The sequence below is a fragment of the Heloderma suspectum genome, chromosome 5, assembly GCF_057233095.1.
Source record: "Heloderma suspectum isolate Gila_16-S chromosome 5, 16-S_ref, whole genome shotgun sequence".
Taxonomy (NCBI): domain Eukaryota; kingdom Metazoa; phylum Chordata; class Lepidosauria; order Squamata; family Helodermatidae; genus Heloderma; species Heloderma suspectum.
This window is the reverse complement of record NC_139462.1, coordinates 230,825,414-230,841,210: the sequence shown is the minus strand read 5'-3', so window position 1 is coordinate 230,841,210 and position 15,797 is coordinate 230,825,414. Positions and strand designations below refer to the sequence as shown.

The window sequence follows — 15,797 nt, the reverse complement described above, 5'->3', positions numbered from 1 at the left end:
GCTTCATCTTTTGTCACCACTATTTGCTTGTTCCTCAGACTCCCTTCCTGAAAACATCAGTTCAGGCACAGGGATCTGTCCTATATCTTCTGCAGTGAAGACGGATGAAAATAATTCATTCAGCTTCTCTGCAATCCTTATCCTCCTTCAGTACTCCTTTAACTCCATCGTCATCCAGCGGTCCAACTGCCTCCCTAGCTGGTTTTCTACTTCTGATATATTTAAAGAATTCTTCATTGCTGGCCTTGATATTGTTAGCGATATGCTCTTCAAAATGGTTTTTTGCATCTCTTACTGTCTGCTTGCATCACCTTTGTGCAAGCTTGCACTCCCTTTTGTTTCCCTCACTTGGGCAAGACTTCCATTTTCTGAAGGAAGCTCTCTTTTCTCTAATCGCTCCCTTGACACTGGTCGTTAACCATGCTGGCGACCTCTTGCTATCTTTCCTAACCTGTGGTATACATTTTAGTTGGGCTTCTATTATTGTGGTTTTGAATAAACTCCAACCATTTTGAAGGGATTTAATCCTCTTGGCTCCCCCTTTTAACTTCTTTTTCACCAGTTCCCTCATTTTTAAGAAGTTTCCTCTTTTGAAGTCAAATGTGACTGTGTTGGACTTCCTGGACAATTTTCCAGTTAAATATATATTAAATCTCTCTCACACACACACATACACACAGCATCTAATATATAAAAAATATATATTAAATTAAAATATATTAAATTAAATATATATTAAATGCGGGTTGTACATGCATTCATCCCAGTGAAGTAGGAAGAAAGAAAGTGGCGCAGGGACAGAGCTATCATAAGCGTCCCCACTCCCCAGGGTAAACTGCGCTGCAAGTGAGAAGTGGTTTGGGGTGGCTTATTGTCAAACGGAGCTCCAACATCAACAAAAGGTGACTGCTGAGTCTTTCCCCCCATAACTAAAATCCACACACATCTAGCTTGTTTGTTTTTTAAAAGAGTTTATGGATATATATGCAAATTAGTCCATTAAATGAGTTGCAGAAAATGCTCAAACAGCAAATAAGAACCCTTTTAATTTTCCCTGGCCCACAAAGTAGCAACCCTTCTCGCACATATTGGTACACACGTACACCCGTTACACTTGCACTTTGACACAAGTGTCTCTCACCGTCAGGCTCCCTTTCCCCCTTGCCTATGGCTGTCCTGTCTGCACCAGTAATTTGTGAGCCAGCTGTGAGTTGGATGTACACCCAGATGGTGCGAAATGCACTGCAGAGTGAGCGCTGCTGGTGGGATCAGAGTTACGTGCCGTGCATCAGCATTGGGTTGTCCTGCCCCCCCCCCCCCCCCAACATTTCAGTACGTATATGAGTATGTAACGTTATGGGACAAGCTCCCTTCTGCAAGAGTGTGGATGTAGTGGCACAATTCACACAAATCACTTTAGTGCAGTCACACCAACACTCGTATTCATCCACCATCGCATAGAGTCAAGTATTTGTGCATGATTATTCATGCTTCCTTTTCAGGTCCACACACATACTCCCAAACATCCTGTTCTTATACAGTGTGCAATAAACGTTATATATTCACATACATTGCCATTGCACACACACACAGGCACGCACTCTCTCTGCTCTGCCCTCCGTACAGCACATGGAGGAAATTCCGGATCTCTGTACACACACGGCATCCATTGGTTTGGATTTGGCAAGTGCCGCACCGGCTCCTAGCTGTTGGTCATAAACAACCTTCTGTGTTTGGAGGTTGAGCCACGAGGACGGCCCCTGCCTCTACGGGAGACGCCATGAGGGCTTCGAGTAGCCATGGCCGACTCTCCCCGGCCAGCGCTAATTGGAGACGGTCCACAGAGGGCCGCATCAGTTTTAAGAGGGAAGAAGTGAGGGGTGGCCTCTGGTGAAGTCTCTGGAAGTGGAGCCTCGGGTTTCGGAGGCGAGGTGGCAGGTGCAGGAGTTTGTGCAATGGTTTGTGAGGCCCGCTCCTGCCGGGAAGCGGCCCGCTCCTGCCGGCTAGCTGCCCTCTCTTGCCGCAAGTATCTTAGTTCGTCACGGATGTCGGTGAGGACTCTGAGCAGCCGGAACTGGAGCTCCCTGTCCCGGGCACGCTCGTCACGTTGCTGAGCCCGCTCCTCTTGCCACATTGCTAACTCCTGGTGGTACAGCTGGTCCCACTGATCCTCCATGTCCATCAAGCGATGGATATTAGTCCTCCAGGCGTCGCGGCTGCCCTCCCGCAGGCGAGAACACCCCAATCCCCGCGGCAAGGGCTGCGAGGATGGCCCCTGGTCCGCCTGGGGCGAAGTGGAAGAAGGCAGGGACTCCTCGGTGAGGGCCCCAACGTGGAGAGGGGATCTGGATTGCTGCTCCTCCTCTTGCTTCTCCCACGTAGGCCCCATCAGCCCCCGAGGCAAGGAGCACAGCTCTGCACTTTGGTCAGCTGCCTCTTCCTCCTCTGGCTGAGAGGGGTTGAGCACTCTGCCTAAGCACGGCATGTCAGGGCCAGCCTCATGGCCCCAGTCTGAATGGGCATCCGCATGGCTGAGGGCGTCCTCTGGCAGGGATGCCATGGAGCCCTGCGAGTTGCACCGGCGCATGAGCACAGCCTGCCGGCCTGACCCCTTCATCTCTTCCTCAGCTGACAGCGGTGGCTCTAGGCCAGGCTGCAGGCTCAGCCTGCCGTCCACCTCCTGGCCGTCTCGCTCCTCTTCCTCAGATGCATAGGACACCAGGGACTCGTTTCGTAGAGGGGGAGAGATGGCCGACATTTCTGCAGTTCGTAGCTCTGGTCCTGACTCTGCTGCAACAGGAAAGATGGCAAAGAGGTAAATGTAGGTCATCTGGGCCCGTTACTCAACTCTGCGCCCAGCCATGTCACTCATGAGGCCTCTCTTTCAACCTCTTTCAAACCCATAGGGTGTGTTAGAAGGCCAAATCTCTTATTGCCTTGCCACACAATATGATGGCGGCCACTGGCTTAGATCAGGGTCCTCAACCTTTTTGGACCCATGCGCATCTTTGGGAATTTGAGAAACTGCTGTGGGCCCCACCACAAAATGCCCAATCAGTGGATCACTGCTTTGGTGTCTACCTGTTATATCTATGGATCGTAGGCTAAGTCTTATTCAGCAAAAACTTCTCTTTCACGTCTACTGGACACTGCAACATCTCTTTAAATAAGGGATTGTCTAACTCAGCTAATTGCTCATGGTGCAATACAACTAATGCTTCTTTTAAGCATATGTTTTGGCAATGTCCAGTAGTTGCTTCTTTTGTGGAGGAAGTTAGTACACAGATACATTTTGTACTGGAACAGTCTTTAATATTCAGTGATGTACACACTCTTTGAAATTATTTACCTGCTTCATGGAAATTAACAAATGGTCAGCCGAAATGGATTCTCTGTGCCCTTCTGACAGCTAAAAGACTGATCTTACAACACTGGAAGGATAAACATTCACCTCCTATAATGCAATGGATTCAGGACCTTACAACACTTTCAATATTTGAATAGGTGGCATATAGACACCACCTTCAGAAGGATATTGCAGGCCAAATCCTGTTCACCTGAGGTCCTAATCTGGCCCTCTGAGCTTCCCCAGATGGCCACGTGGCCTTCCCACTCCCACTTATTGTTTGGTGGTTTCCCAGCATTCCCAACATTCCTCCCTATCCTAAAGTGTCGAAAAGCTAGGTGGACCAATGGCGTGACTCGGAATAAGGCAGCTTCCTATGTTCCTAACCTGGCAGGTGTACACTCTGGCGAGGAGCAGGTGGTCTTGCAGGACTGGGGTTCTGCTGGTGCCGTTGTAAATTGAAATTGTTTCTAGCTGTTTAGGGGGAAATCCCATGCATGCTTAGACAGAATAAAGTCCTACAGTTCCGAGCATTCCAACATGCAGAGGACTGCGCCCTTAATTGTTTTAAATTTTGTATCTTAAAAAAATCAGACCATGTTTTATTATAATGTTTATAATGTTATAGTTTTTGTATTTATTTTTATGAATTGTAGTCAACTGCACACAGAGCCTCGACTGTTAGGTAGTATAGAAATGAAATAAATCAATCAATAAATAATCAATCACCACCCCTACCTGAACTGCTCTGCCCTTCACCTCTGCTGTAGTCACAAATCATAGAAGGGTCCGGACTCTGGACTCCAAGACGTGGCACCATGGAGCCTTCCATGTCAGGCAGAGAGGAGGGCTGCCCGTTGGTATCAATGTAGATACTGGGGTGGCTGACTCCCGTTTGCATGGGCAAAAAAGACTGCTTAGATGCTCCAGGGAAGAAGATCTCTGCAAGGCAAGAGAACAACTGGCTTAAGACAAAGCATTTAACCTCTGCATATTCCAAGACATTAACACAAGGCAGAGTCCAACAAGGCAAGGAGTCCTGCGATCAGTAAAAGTATTACTAACAATCCTTCCTTAGCCAAATTCATTATGCATCACCCACAATCAAGCTCACCTAGCAAAACAATTCTACTTCTAATCACCTAAACATTTGCTACTAGGGCAAATACTTAAATGAGTATAATTTCAGTATCCCAGTCATGCGATTCCTATAAGCTTGCCATCCACAATGCAAGTTTTGGTCTTAGCCGTTCTACCCAGATAAAATGGAGAGCAACAATTTTCTATCTACAATGAAATCGTACTCCATTCCTGCAGCACAGGACGCTACAAAGGGCACAATCCTGTGTATGTTTAGACAGGACTGCATGTTCAGTGATGTTGCAATGGACATACTTCCGGGACTGCAAGATCCAAAGGCTAAGTGTCTAGAACTCTGGTATCCTGTAAGATTTATACGAGAATTTCCCCATCCTTCTCATGTACAAGGTTAAAATTATAATGCTAAAATATTAAGGTATTATTCATATTTTTGTATAGGGGAGAGCCAGGGCCTGCAGGAGAAGCTGCCACCATTGGGGAAGAGGCATGCCTGCTGCTGCTGGGCCTGCTGCTGCTGCTGCCGCCACCAACACCAGGCCTTCCCTGCGGACTTCTGCCTGGCAGACCGCCATTCCCTGCAGGACCAGGCCCCCAGGTACGAGCCAGCTGTGCTGCTTCCACCTGCCCCTTCCTGGAGGGGCTACATAAGCTGTCTGACTGAGGTGGCCTGGGAGAGCCAGGGCCTGCAGGAGAAGCTGCCACCACCACTATCACTACTGTGGACTCCTGCCTGGCATTATTTTAAAGGGGATTTTTAATTGGTTTTTTGTTGTTGTTGTTTTTGTTTTAATTTCTGGGGGATTCTGTTGTGTTTTTAGGGGTGGGTAGCCTGCCCGATAGGCGGGAGCGAGGGGGCATGCGTCCACCTGATGGAGGCGGTGGGGGGACTGTTGGGAGCCAGAACATACCGAGGCTGGGCAGCAGGCGCTGGCGGAGCGTGAGGGGCAGGCCATGCCAGGTAAGGGGAACAAGGGAGAGATGTGTAGTATCTGTCCCCTGCTCCGGGCCTGTCCAGAGCCAAAGGATGGCTGGGGGAGGCGTGACCCCATCTTCTGGCCTTCGTTTGCTGCTCTGCAATGCCAGGTCTGTTACCCAGAAAACATCCCTCATCCATGACATGATCCTGGATGAGGGTGCAGACCTGGCATGTATTATGGAGACCTGGCTGGCCGAGGCTGCTGCTCCAACCCTTGCAGCCATGTGTCCAGCCGGATTTTCGTATGCACAGCAGCCGAGGGCTGGGGATCGGGGAGGGGGAGTGGCTGTTATCTACCGAGAGTCCTTGGTCTTCACCAGACCCTGTCTCCGGGAGACCAAGGTTGCTGAGTGCATGTACTGGAGGTTGGGCCCGAAGGGCAGTCAGGGGATTCTGCTCGTGTACCGTCCACCCCGCTGCACGACTGACTCCCTGGCCGAGGTGCTTGAGGTGGTCTCTGATGTGCGTGTACAGTCCCCTAACTTATTGGTGTCGGGGGACTTCAACGTACATTCAGAGGCCATCCTCACAGGAGCATCGGGACTTCATGGAGACCATGGCTTCCTGGGAGCTGCACCATATTCTAACTGGGCCAACCCATGTAGCCGGTCCCATGCCCAAGCCCACTAGACCTTGTGTTTGTTTCTGGAGAAGCGGGGAGTGATCTGGACGTCAGGGGTAAATCCACCACCCCCTTGTCATGGTCAGATCACTATCTGGTGACGTTAGACTTCTCGGTTCCACAACCCCTCTGCAGGGGTGGAGGACCCATTAAAATGGTCCGCCCCAGGCGTCTTATGGATCCGAATGGATTCCTGAACGTGCTTGGAGATTCTCTGGAGCACGCCAACGGCCACTCGGTCAAGACCCTGGAGGGTGGCTGGAATGCCGCAATCACTGGGGCATTAGATCAGGTGGCTCCGAAATGCCCTCTCCCCCTGAACAGGGCTCGGACTGCACCATGGTTCAATCCACGGTTACGAGCTCTGAAACAGGAGGTGAGACGGCTAGAGTGCCGGTGGCGGAAGTCTCGCTCCAAAGACGATCAGACACGGGCTAGAGCTGTATCTTCAGCCTATCACGTGGCGGTGAAGGCAGCAAAAAAGGAATATTATGCTGCCTCTATCGCGTCTGCAGAGTGCTGTCCCAGGAGGCTGTTCCAAGTGGTCCGGAGCCTGGTCGGTCCTGTGGCTCCTGAACCACTGAAGCATTCTACGGCCTCCTGTGAGGCCGTGGCAAGTTACTTTGCAGATAAAATTGATCAGATTAGGAGTGTTACTCCGCACGCTGTGGATACAGTTAGTGAGCAAGAGGCAGCCTGTGGCAAACCGGTTTTGTGGGATCGGTTCCAGCTTCTTCCTCCTGATGAAGTGGACAAGGTGCTTTCATCTATAAGGCCGACCACCTGCTTACTTGATCCTTGCCCATCTTGGCTCATTATGGGCTGCAGAGAGAGACTGGGTGAGGGGATCAGGGCGGTGGTGAATGCCTCCCTTGGGGAGGGAGTGATGCTATCAGCCCTCAAGGAGGCAGTGATAAGACCGCTCTTAAAGAAGCCCTCCTTGGATCCTCAAGTTCTGAACAACTTTCGCCCAGTCTCAAAACTGCCATTTTTGGGCAAGGTGATTGAGCGGGTGGTGGCGATGCAGTTGAAGGCACACTTGGAAGAAACTGATTATCTAGACCCATTTCAGTCGGGTTTCAGGCCTGGGCATGGGACAGAAACGGCCTTGGTGGATGATATGAGGAGGGCTCTGGATAGGGGAGAATGCTACTTCCTTGTTCTCCTCGACCTCTCAGCGACTTTTGATACTGTTGACCACGGTATCCTCCTGGACAACCTGGAGGGGTTGGGCACTGGAGACACCGTATTGCGGTGGTTCCGGTCCTTCCTCTCCGGCAGGTACCAGAGGGTAGCACTGGGAGAGGAGGTTTCGGACCCATGGCCACTCACTTGTGGGGTGCCACAGGGTTCCGTCCTCTCCCCAATGCTATTTAACATCTATGTGAAGCCGCTGGGGGCTATCATCAGGGTGCAGTGTCATCAATATGCGGATGACACGCAGCTCTACCTCTCGTTCAAATCTTCACCAAGGTTGGCCGTAGAATCCCTGTCCAAATGTCTGGAGATGGTGAGTGGCTGGATGGGGAGGAATAAGCTGAAGCTGAACCCTGACAAGACCGAGGTACTTTTGGTGGGAGACAAGAGGAGGCTGGGGGATGTTGACCTGGTGTTGAATGGGGTACGGCTACCCTTGAAAGACCAGGTCCGCAGCCTGGGGGTCATTTTGGACTCCCAGCTGTCCATGGAGGCTCAGGTGTCAGCTGTGAGCCGGACAGCGCTGTATCAACTCCATCTGATACGGCGGCTGCACCCCTGCCTTCCCGACCATCTGCTCCCATCAGTAGTACATGCCCTGGTCTCCTCTCGTTTAGACTACTGTAATGCACTCTACATGGGGTTACCCTTGAAGATGGTTCAGAAGCTGCAGCTGGTACATAACGCGGCGGCTCGCCTGATTAAAGGCAGCCGCCGGCGAGATCACATCACTCCAGTGCTGAAGGAGTTGCACTGGTTACCAGTTGCTTTCCGGACCAAATTCAAGGTGTTGGTTTTGACCTTTAAAACCCTATATGGTCCTGGCCCAGCCTATCTCAAGGAGTGCCTCCAGCAACACCAGACAGGCCGCTTAACAAGATCAGCCTCGGATGGCCTTCTCTCTGTCCCATCAGCCAGGACAGCTAGACTGGTGGGGACGAGGGAGAGGGCCTTTTCTGTGGTGGCCCCCACTCTGTGGAACTCCCTCCCTAGGGAACTCCGCCATGCCCCCTCTTTAATGAGCTTCCACTGTGCATTAAAAACGTGGTTGTTCAGGCAGGCATTTGGGGTGGGTTAGGGTATTTTAGAAAACGTTTTTATTGTAGAATTTTATTGTTTTAAACTGTTTCAGTATAAGCTGTACATCCCCAGAGTGGCTGGGTGACCAGCCAGATGGGCAATTAATAAATTTAATAATAAATAAAATAAAGATATTGGGAGTCATTTTTGTTAAATTATTATTATAATTCAACCGGGAGGAGCTAGCACCTGGGTTAAATTATTATTTAAATTAATAAATGATTTAACCAGCTGAAATTAAATAATGTATGTACAACAACAACGTTAAATTATTATTTCAATTAGTATTATTTAAATTATTATTCAACTTAGATTTAAATGTTACATTATTTCCTGTTGGCAGTCAATTTTGAAATGGCACCCAGATGCGTGTGGTGATGGTGAGGCATCAGAGAGAATGTCCTAAGGTCAACTGCATAAGGATTTATGCTGAAATAAAAATAAAACTGTAGCCTTAGTAATAGGAAGTGGGGGACGTGGACCAAGGAGCGCGGTAATACCATTCAATTAATTAATACCCCGCCTTTCTACCAGGAAATGGCACTCAAGGTGACCACTCTTCTCTAGGTCCCATTCATTTCACTGAGGCATGTCTGTAGAGGAAAACCTCCTGGTGGATTATGCTCCATTGCGGGGTGGGTGGGGCGTGGGCTGGTTTTTTTATTGAATTTTCCAAAGCAACAATGAACAGTAACAAATCCAAATGCACCGCATCTGAGTCAATTTCTTTACAGTCTTTCTGATCAACCAGAATCTCTATTTGGTACAAGCGAAATTATCTGCTAAAGGTATCACTCATCACCCTAATAGATCATGCCATAGAGTTCCATGTGTCTTAGGAGGTTATCATGTATTCTTCTCAATATTAGCGAATTCAATAAATGGATACCATATTCCATAAGATGTGTCAATTCTTACTTGGCCTCTTTGTACCTGAAGATGTTTCGTGAGTTTCTCCATTAGTGCAAGGTCCCAAATTTTCTGTTTCCATAGGATAAGAGAAAGCTCATTTGCTGATTTCCAGTTAGCAGCTATGAGCAACCTGGCTGCTGTCCAGAAAAAAGTCAGGAGCTCTTTATATCTTACTATGCTCCATGTTAATTAGCAGGCGGGAGGGTGCCAATTGAATTTTCCATCTCAGGCACCAAAATGTCTTGGGCCTGCCCTGGATAACCAAGAGAAAAACACACCTATACCTTCAAGGCCATTTAACCCAACCCTCTGCTCAGTTGGATCCTGAACTGAGTAGGGGGTTCGGCTCAAATGATCTCCAAGGTCCCTCGCAAATGACTCTATACCTCGACGTTTTCTGTGACTCAGGGTCAAAACAGACATTACTTTAAATCTGTATCTAGCAGATACGTTGTTTTTCTTTTTACTCTAGAGTAGGTACAGGGGCCCTGATCCATATCTTAAATGCCCCCTATCCCCAATGCTAGGGTCCTGATCCAGACTGGGGCTTCTGCACCTACTCTAGAATAAAAACAAAACGAAAAAAAGACGTAGCCGCTAGATACAGATTTAAAGTAATACCTGCCCTGGCGTTCAGAGCACTTCAATGGGCAAATGAAAAGAAAGGCCTAGAAGGAAAAGGAACCGTTCCCTCATCCCTAAAGGAATGATCCTGTTAGGTCCATGCTATATATAGCTGTCTCCAAACCTGCTGTCAGCACACATCAAAGCTATTCCCCATGTATCCAAGTGTTGACAACTCACCTGGGTCCAAGACAATTTCTGGCTCCGAATCATGGGTGGGCTGCAGAAACGTGGAGGCCACCATCTTCTCCAGAGGCGTGAGCCGAGGTTTGTGCGGAGGCCCTGGGCGGTGTACAGGTGGGGGCTTCTTGGCCGTGATCTTCTTCTTGACATCCAACCTCAGGTCCCGCCATTTGTGCTTGAGATCGTCAATGGAGCGCTCGGTGTAGCCGAGGAAGTTGACCCTGCTCTGGATTTGCGTCCAGAGCTGTTTCCGGCGGACGGGGTGAGCACGGAAGGATTCAGATCCATACAGGGCACTAAAGTGACGGACTACATTCCAAACCAGAGTCTCCGTCTCGTCATTGGAGAAGTTGGCTTTCCTTTTTCGACCGGTCGCATTGGCCTGGGAAGCAGCAGCTGAAGTGGAGGGAGAAGCGTCAAACCTAGGTCCCCATTTGTCTCTCTCAGCTGCTGAGGAAAACATTGGAGTCCACGAGCCAAAAGGAATGGGGGGAAGCAGATGCCAGAACAGCAGATAATTCAGCAGCAGTGGCAGCAGCGCATTTCACGATCGTTCCTACCCTAGGGCACAAAGCCAGCTGTGCTCTATCGGGGATGCTGACCCAGGAAGGATTAGAGACCTGTTCCAGAGTCATACAGCCACATCCGGAGGCCACCTGAAAGGGAAGGCAAAGAGAGGGATAAAAGGAAGAATATTCCTGGACCAGACATCGCTGCCTTTCTGATCTGTACAGCAGTGATCAAGGGCTAAATTCCATCTTGGAGAAGCTCCCGGGGGTGGGGGCGGCATTCCAGTGGTGGATGGAGCCAAAGGCAAAAGGGGAGGAGGGCCAAAAATACCAGCATGTTTTCACTAAGCCTTAGGAGAAGCATTTCAATCTTTTAGAATGGGGGGAAAATACACAAAAAATACACAAAACCACCAAACGATTGGTGGTCAGGGGAAGAGGATGTGGCCCTCTGGGTGGAAACCTTAGCTCAGCCATAAAATCGGCAGCTAATCTTTGGGAAGCTACTGACTCGCAGCTTCATTCCCACAGGGGGATTTATTATAGAAGATTACAGAAGATCCTTGATGGGCTTCCACACCTGAATTCTCTGCCTTCGTAAAATGGGGAAGAACCATTCCTGGCCTTAAAATGGTGGAGACACTAGAAATAAATATGCCAAACTACCTCAGCCACAGGCGTGTCTGCTGAGAAGAAGCCCAGTCACTCCAGGACATTTTACTAAAAGGACCCAGAAGTAAAATATTATCCTTGTGTACAAACCTGCATTGGTTCCAGCCCACTGACTCTGGACGCCTTAGCTACGCATTGCATCCAACACACAGCCCATCTGCTAAGCTACCACTGGGTCATGCGCCCAACGTTTGGGAATAGGGAATGGATATATTTATTTCAAGGACTCCAGATCGAAGGAATATCTGAGATTCAAGGAACATGCTCACACTGACAGCATGGGTAACATTTCATGCTGGGTAAGTCTACTCTTGTTGCACGTTAGGATCCTCATGTGTTAAACAAGATAAGCAATATAGCCTTGTGCAACTACTACCTATGGGTAAGCTGGAACGTGAAAGGGGGCATTTTGCAAAAACAAAAGACACCACCATGACCCTCACTTTCAGCGACTGCTTTTTGGGGATGGCTGTAAAATAGGTCAAAAACGTGCACAAATTGAGAGTGAGGGTAGAAAGCATGGCCCTCGGTCTGATTTGCCCTTATGACATCACCCGATTAGGCCTCCTGATGATGCCTGCAGAGTAAGGGCAATGCTTCCAACTCTCAGTCTGATTAAGCTTCATGACATCATAATGTGTTGAAGTCTGACTGGCTATGCAATGATCACGTTACCTATGTGATCCCTGATTAGCTGGGATCACCTCAAGGAGAAGCCTTGGGTACTGTTTTTGTTTCTGGAACTTGCACAAATGGTCACCGAGCCACAGGAAGGCACAGTAGGCAACGTTAACCTGTTAAGCCGAGTTTGTCATTTGATTTCAGCAGGATCACACCACAGAGCACTATGCTGGCGTTCCACAAACCGGTGCCATCCAGGTATGTTGGACTATAATTCCCGTGGATAGTTCAACACATCTGGAGGACATCAGGTTGGGGAGGGCTGCACCATGCAAACAGATCCAATCTACAATCCGTCTAAATCAAAACAATGGTGCATTCACAAGATCACACTTGCACGTGCTCCAAGTTGAACAATCTAGGTTACGGGGTGGGAACATCAGAATAGCCCTGCTGGATCAGACCAAGGGTCCATCTAGTCCAGCATTCTGTTCACAGTGGCCAAGCAGCTTTCTATGGGAAACCCACAAGCGGGACATGAGTGCAACAGCACCCTCCTGCCTATGTTCCCCAGCAACTGGTGTACATAGGCATACTGTCTCAGATACTGGAGGTAGCATAGAGCCATCACGACTAGCAGCCATTGACAGCCTTCTCCTCCAAGACTTTGTCTAATTCCCTTTTAAAGCCATCCAAATTGGGGGCCATCACTACATCTTGTCACAGGAAATGCCATAGTTTAACTGTGCGCTCTGTGAACATAGGAACATCGGAAGCTGCCTTATCCCGAGTCAGACCATCGGTACATCTAGCCCAGTATTGTCGACACTGACTGGCAGCCGCTCTTAAGCATTTCAGGCAGGATTCTTCCTTGCCCTACCTGGAGAAGCTGGGGATCGAACCTGGGACCTTGTGCATGCAAAGTAGGTGTTCTATCACACTCGGCTATGGCCCCTCCCTAGTGAAGAAGCCCTTCCTTTGATCTGTCCTGAATCTCACACCAATCAGCTTCATGGGTGACCCCGTTGGGTTCTAGTATTCTGAGAGAGGGAGAAAAATGTCTCCCTATCCACTTTCTCCACACCAGGCATAATTGTGTACACCCCGATCATGTTTTCTCCTCACTCGCTTTTCTCTAAGCCAACGTCCCAAATGATGTAAAGTTTCCACTTGTGGCCCTCCAGATGTTTTGGCCTACAACCCCCATCAGCCTAGCCAGCCTAGCCAATGATGAGGGATCATGCGAGTTGTAGGCCAAAATGTCTGGAGGGCCACAAATTACACACCTCTGAATTCTAGGACACATACCTTTCCTTTGTTCTGCCCTCACAATCCTGGATGCAAACTGGAGTACGCCCAACAGTTCTGTACAGAAGTCAGTGTAGTTTAGTTGACGTGGCATGGCTGTGGGAAAGTCAAGACTGTTTTCACGTGCGAGGCTTAAATCACTATCCACAGAGCAGAAAAGCAAAAGAGAGGCATTTGTAACACAAATGTCCATTCTGGATAATGTCACGCATATAAACATATGAAGCTACCTTATGCAGAATCTGGATTAGATAGTCTGATTCTGTGTAAAACAGCTTCCTATGTTTATATGCTTCATGTTATCCAGAATGGGCATCTGCATTACAAATGTGTCTCCCGCCAAAGACCCTTTGGCTTGCCCTCTTATTTGAGTGGCCTTTTAGGTGATGATGTCAGATATTGGAGCTGAGACTTTCTGCATACAAAGCATTGAGCTCTACCACTCAAGCATGGACCCTCCCCCTGCAAAAGGGAGGTTTTGCCTCCGCATTACAAACCAACAGAAGCAAAAGCTGCTTTTGAAAAATGCCCACAGGTTCCTATTTCTCCTCAGGCACGAAGTAACCCTTGGGGAACTCACTGCGTCTCACCCTCCCCTCCATCCGAAGCATTACGAATTATTTTATAATTCAGCAGTGAAGCATTGCATTTGCGTAACCGTATTGCAGAAATGACAAAACAATAATGCAGCAATGAGAAGCTTAACAGTTTGTCATTCTAACCACCCTCATCTTGTGGGCGGGTGGTTAAAGTGCATTAAAGGGAAACCCAATTGGGGCAAATCATCTTGGGCAGAATTCACAGGAGAAATTGCCTTGCACAAGCAGTGCATGGGAACTCTGCAGGGGAAACCAACGAAGCAGATGCAAGAGACCCTTGCACTGCTTTGTGCCCCATGGGAAATTCAAGCACCCCCTTATCCATGGCCAGGGCTCATAACCCCACTCAGGGGATGGGCAGCCTTTGTTTCCCATTCCGTATAATACCCAGAACTGGCTGCAACTGGAGGAAACAGACCCACACAACAGGCATTTTACACACAAGGAAAGTTCATCTCATGCAGAACACCATGGGTAGCTGTCACTTATTGCCACAGGGACCATACCTAGACCAGCCTTGTAAATAAACCCACAAAAGATATTAGCCTGCAAAGTAGAAGTAACTAGCCTGCTGGAGGCTGGCAGAGGAGACAGAGAGCTCTGTCCTTCCTCCATCTCTCAGCTGTATTTCCCAAACACCAGCTGGACATGTCTTTCTGGTTCAGGATTTAACTCTGCTTCCACAGCACTGAGCAACAGGTAAATTAGCATCCCCGTGCAAGCACGGCGCGTCTGGTCTGGACCCATGTTTATTTTGCATGCGTGAACACATGCCAACTTGCGCCACGATGCTGCCTGGTCCCCTGGGGCCAAATGAGGGACACCATCCTGGGCTGGTCTTAAGCGGGGGGGGGGGGGGGCTAAGCAAAGCCAGACAGCAGAGGCTTAAATTGGCGTCCTGGCGCACGGTGGCTCCTTGCAAAGCAACGTTGTCCTTGCTGATAAGCGGAGACCGCAGCCCACCTCGCCTCACTTTTCGTGTATCGAGGGAGGAGGAGAAATTAAGGGTCAAGGAGGAGCCCCCCTCGCTGTGGGGCATTCCCTGGGCGTGCAGCGTCAGGGAGATTCAGGGAAGGCTCTGTCCGCGGAGCGCTGGCGCTTGGCGATGGGCCGCTGCCCCTTCCCGGGCGCACGCAGCCCTCCGAGGCTGCGTCCCCCGCACACGCTTTTAATTCGCATTAAAGCTACCCACACCAGGGCGGGGGCGGGGGGCGGTCCGTCTCGCTCCGGGCTTCCAGCGGCTGGGTCGTCCCGCCGCCAGCGGTGCGCACCGAAGGACGACAGGCGCTGCCCCCGCTTGACTACGGGCTTGCGCGCGCGCGCGCCCGGCGGGGGGGGAGGGGGTGTTCACAACTCGGCATGGAAGCGGGGTGCGCCCAGAGCACGATCCGGGTCGCGCGGTCGCAGGAGAGCCCCGGCGCGGCTCATCCGAGGCGCGATCAGGCTTCCGAGGGGAAGGGGCGCGGCAGCACGAGCATCGCCAGCCCGAAGCCTTCGCATCGCCCCGCTCTGCGGCCGATCGGAGCGTCCCCGGGGCCCCCGCAGCCGCGGGCGCTCGCAGGCCGCGATCCGGGGCGCCCGCGCGGCTCCCCGCCGCAGGCGCCCCGCCGCGGCCGCCGCCCGCGGAAGCCAGGCCCGCCGCGCGGCGCCAGCAGGGGCGCCGGCCCGCTGGGGAGGAGCCGCCGGGCGCCTGCGGGGCGCGGGGGAGCCGGGCAGCGGCTGCTCCGCGCGGGGCGCCGCTCGCGCGCGCGGGGAGCCCCCGGCGCCCTTACCCGCGCGGAGAGCTGCTCCCGCGGGCGAGCCGCGGATCCCCGGCGCCTGGCGGAAGGGCGAGACCGGCCGCGCGCTGGCTCCTCGCCTGCCGTCCCCTGCGGCTGCTGCGCCTGCTGGCTCCGGGCTCGGCTCGCCGACGAGCGGGAAGAGGAGCAAGCCGGCCGCCTGCGCTTCCTCCGCCGCCGCGTGCTGCCGCTGCCCTCTGCTGGCTCCTGCCAGGCCTGGAGGTTCGCGCGTGGCCGGGGGTGCGGCGCGCGCGATCCTCGGGCGCGGG

At 51.0% G+C, this 15,797-nt stretch overlaps 1 protein-coding gene across 9 annotated transcripts; it reads right to left on the bottom strand.

Annotated features, from left to right (window-relative positions):
* Positions 1-964: 964 nt before the first annotated feature.
* LOC146345276 (uncharacterized) lies at positions 965-15,644 on the bottom strand. Of its 9 annotated transcripts, none has more exons than XM_084859533.1 (5): positions 15,523-15,644; positions 13,152-13,291; positions 10,039-10,697; positions 4,085-4,288; positions 965-2,790 (listed from the first exon to the last, which is right to left on the bottom strand). In XM_084859533.1, exons 3-5 carry the CDS (start codon positions 10,502-10,504, stop codon positions 1,703-1,705), a joined length of 1,758 nt encoding a protein of 585 aa, XP_084715659.1. In that variant the 5' UTR covers positions 10,505-10,697; positions 13,152-13,291; positions 15,523-15,644; the 3' UTR covers positions 965-1,702. The 9 variants fall into 9 exon arrangements, with proteins under 9 accessions (XP_084715659.1, XP_084715658.1, XP_084715664.1 ...); XM_084859532.1 differs by having other exon boundaries at positions 13,152-13,247; XM_084859538.1 differs by having other exon boundaries at positions 965-2,787; positions 13,152-13,247.
* Between the last annotated feature and the right edge of the window lie 153 nt (positions 15,645-15,797).

Coding starts and splice junctions, on each gene's coding strand:
- LOC146345276 (XM_084859533.1), bottom strand. CDS start 10,504: ATGTTTTCCTCAGCAGCTGAGAGAGACAAATGGGGACCTAGGTTTGAC. Junction 4,289..10,038: donor AGAAATTGTCTTGGACCCAG/GTGAGTTGTCAA, acceptor CTTGCCTTGCAG/AGATCTTCTTCCCTGGAGCA. Junction 2,791..4,084: donor TGAAGGGCAGAGCAGTTCAG/GTAGGGGTGGTG, acceptor TTCCTGTTGCAG/CAGAGTCAGGACCAGAGCTA.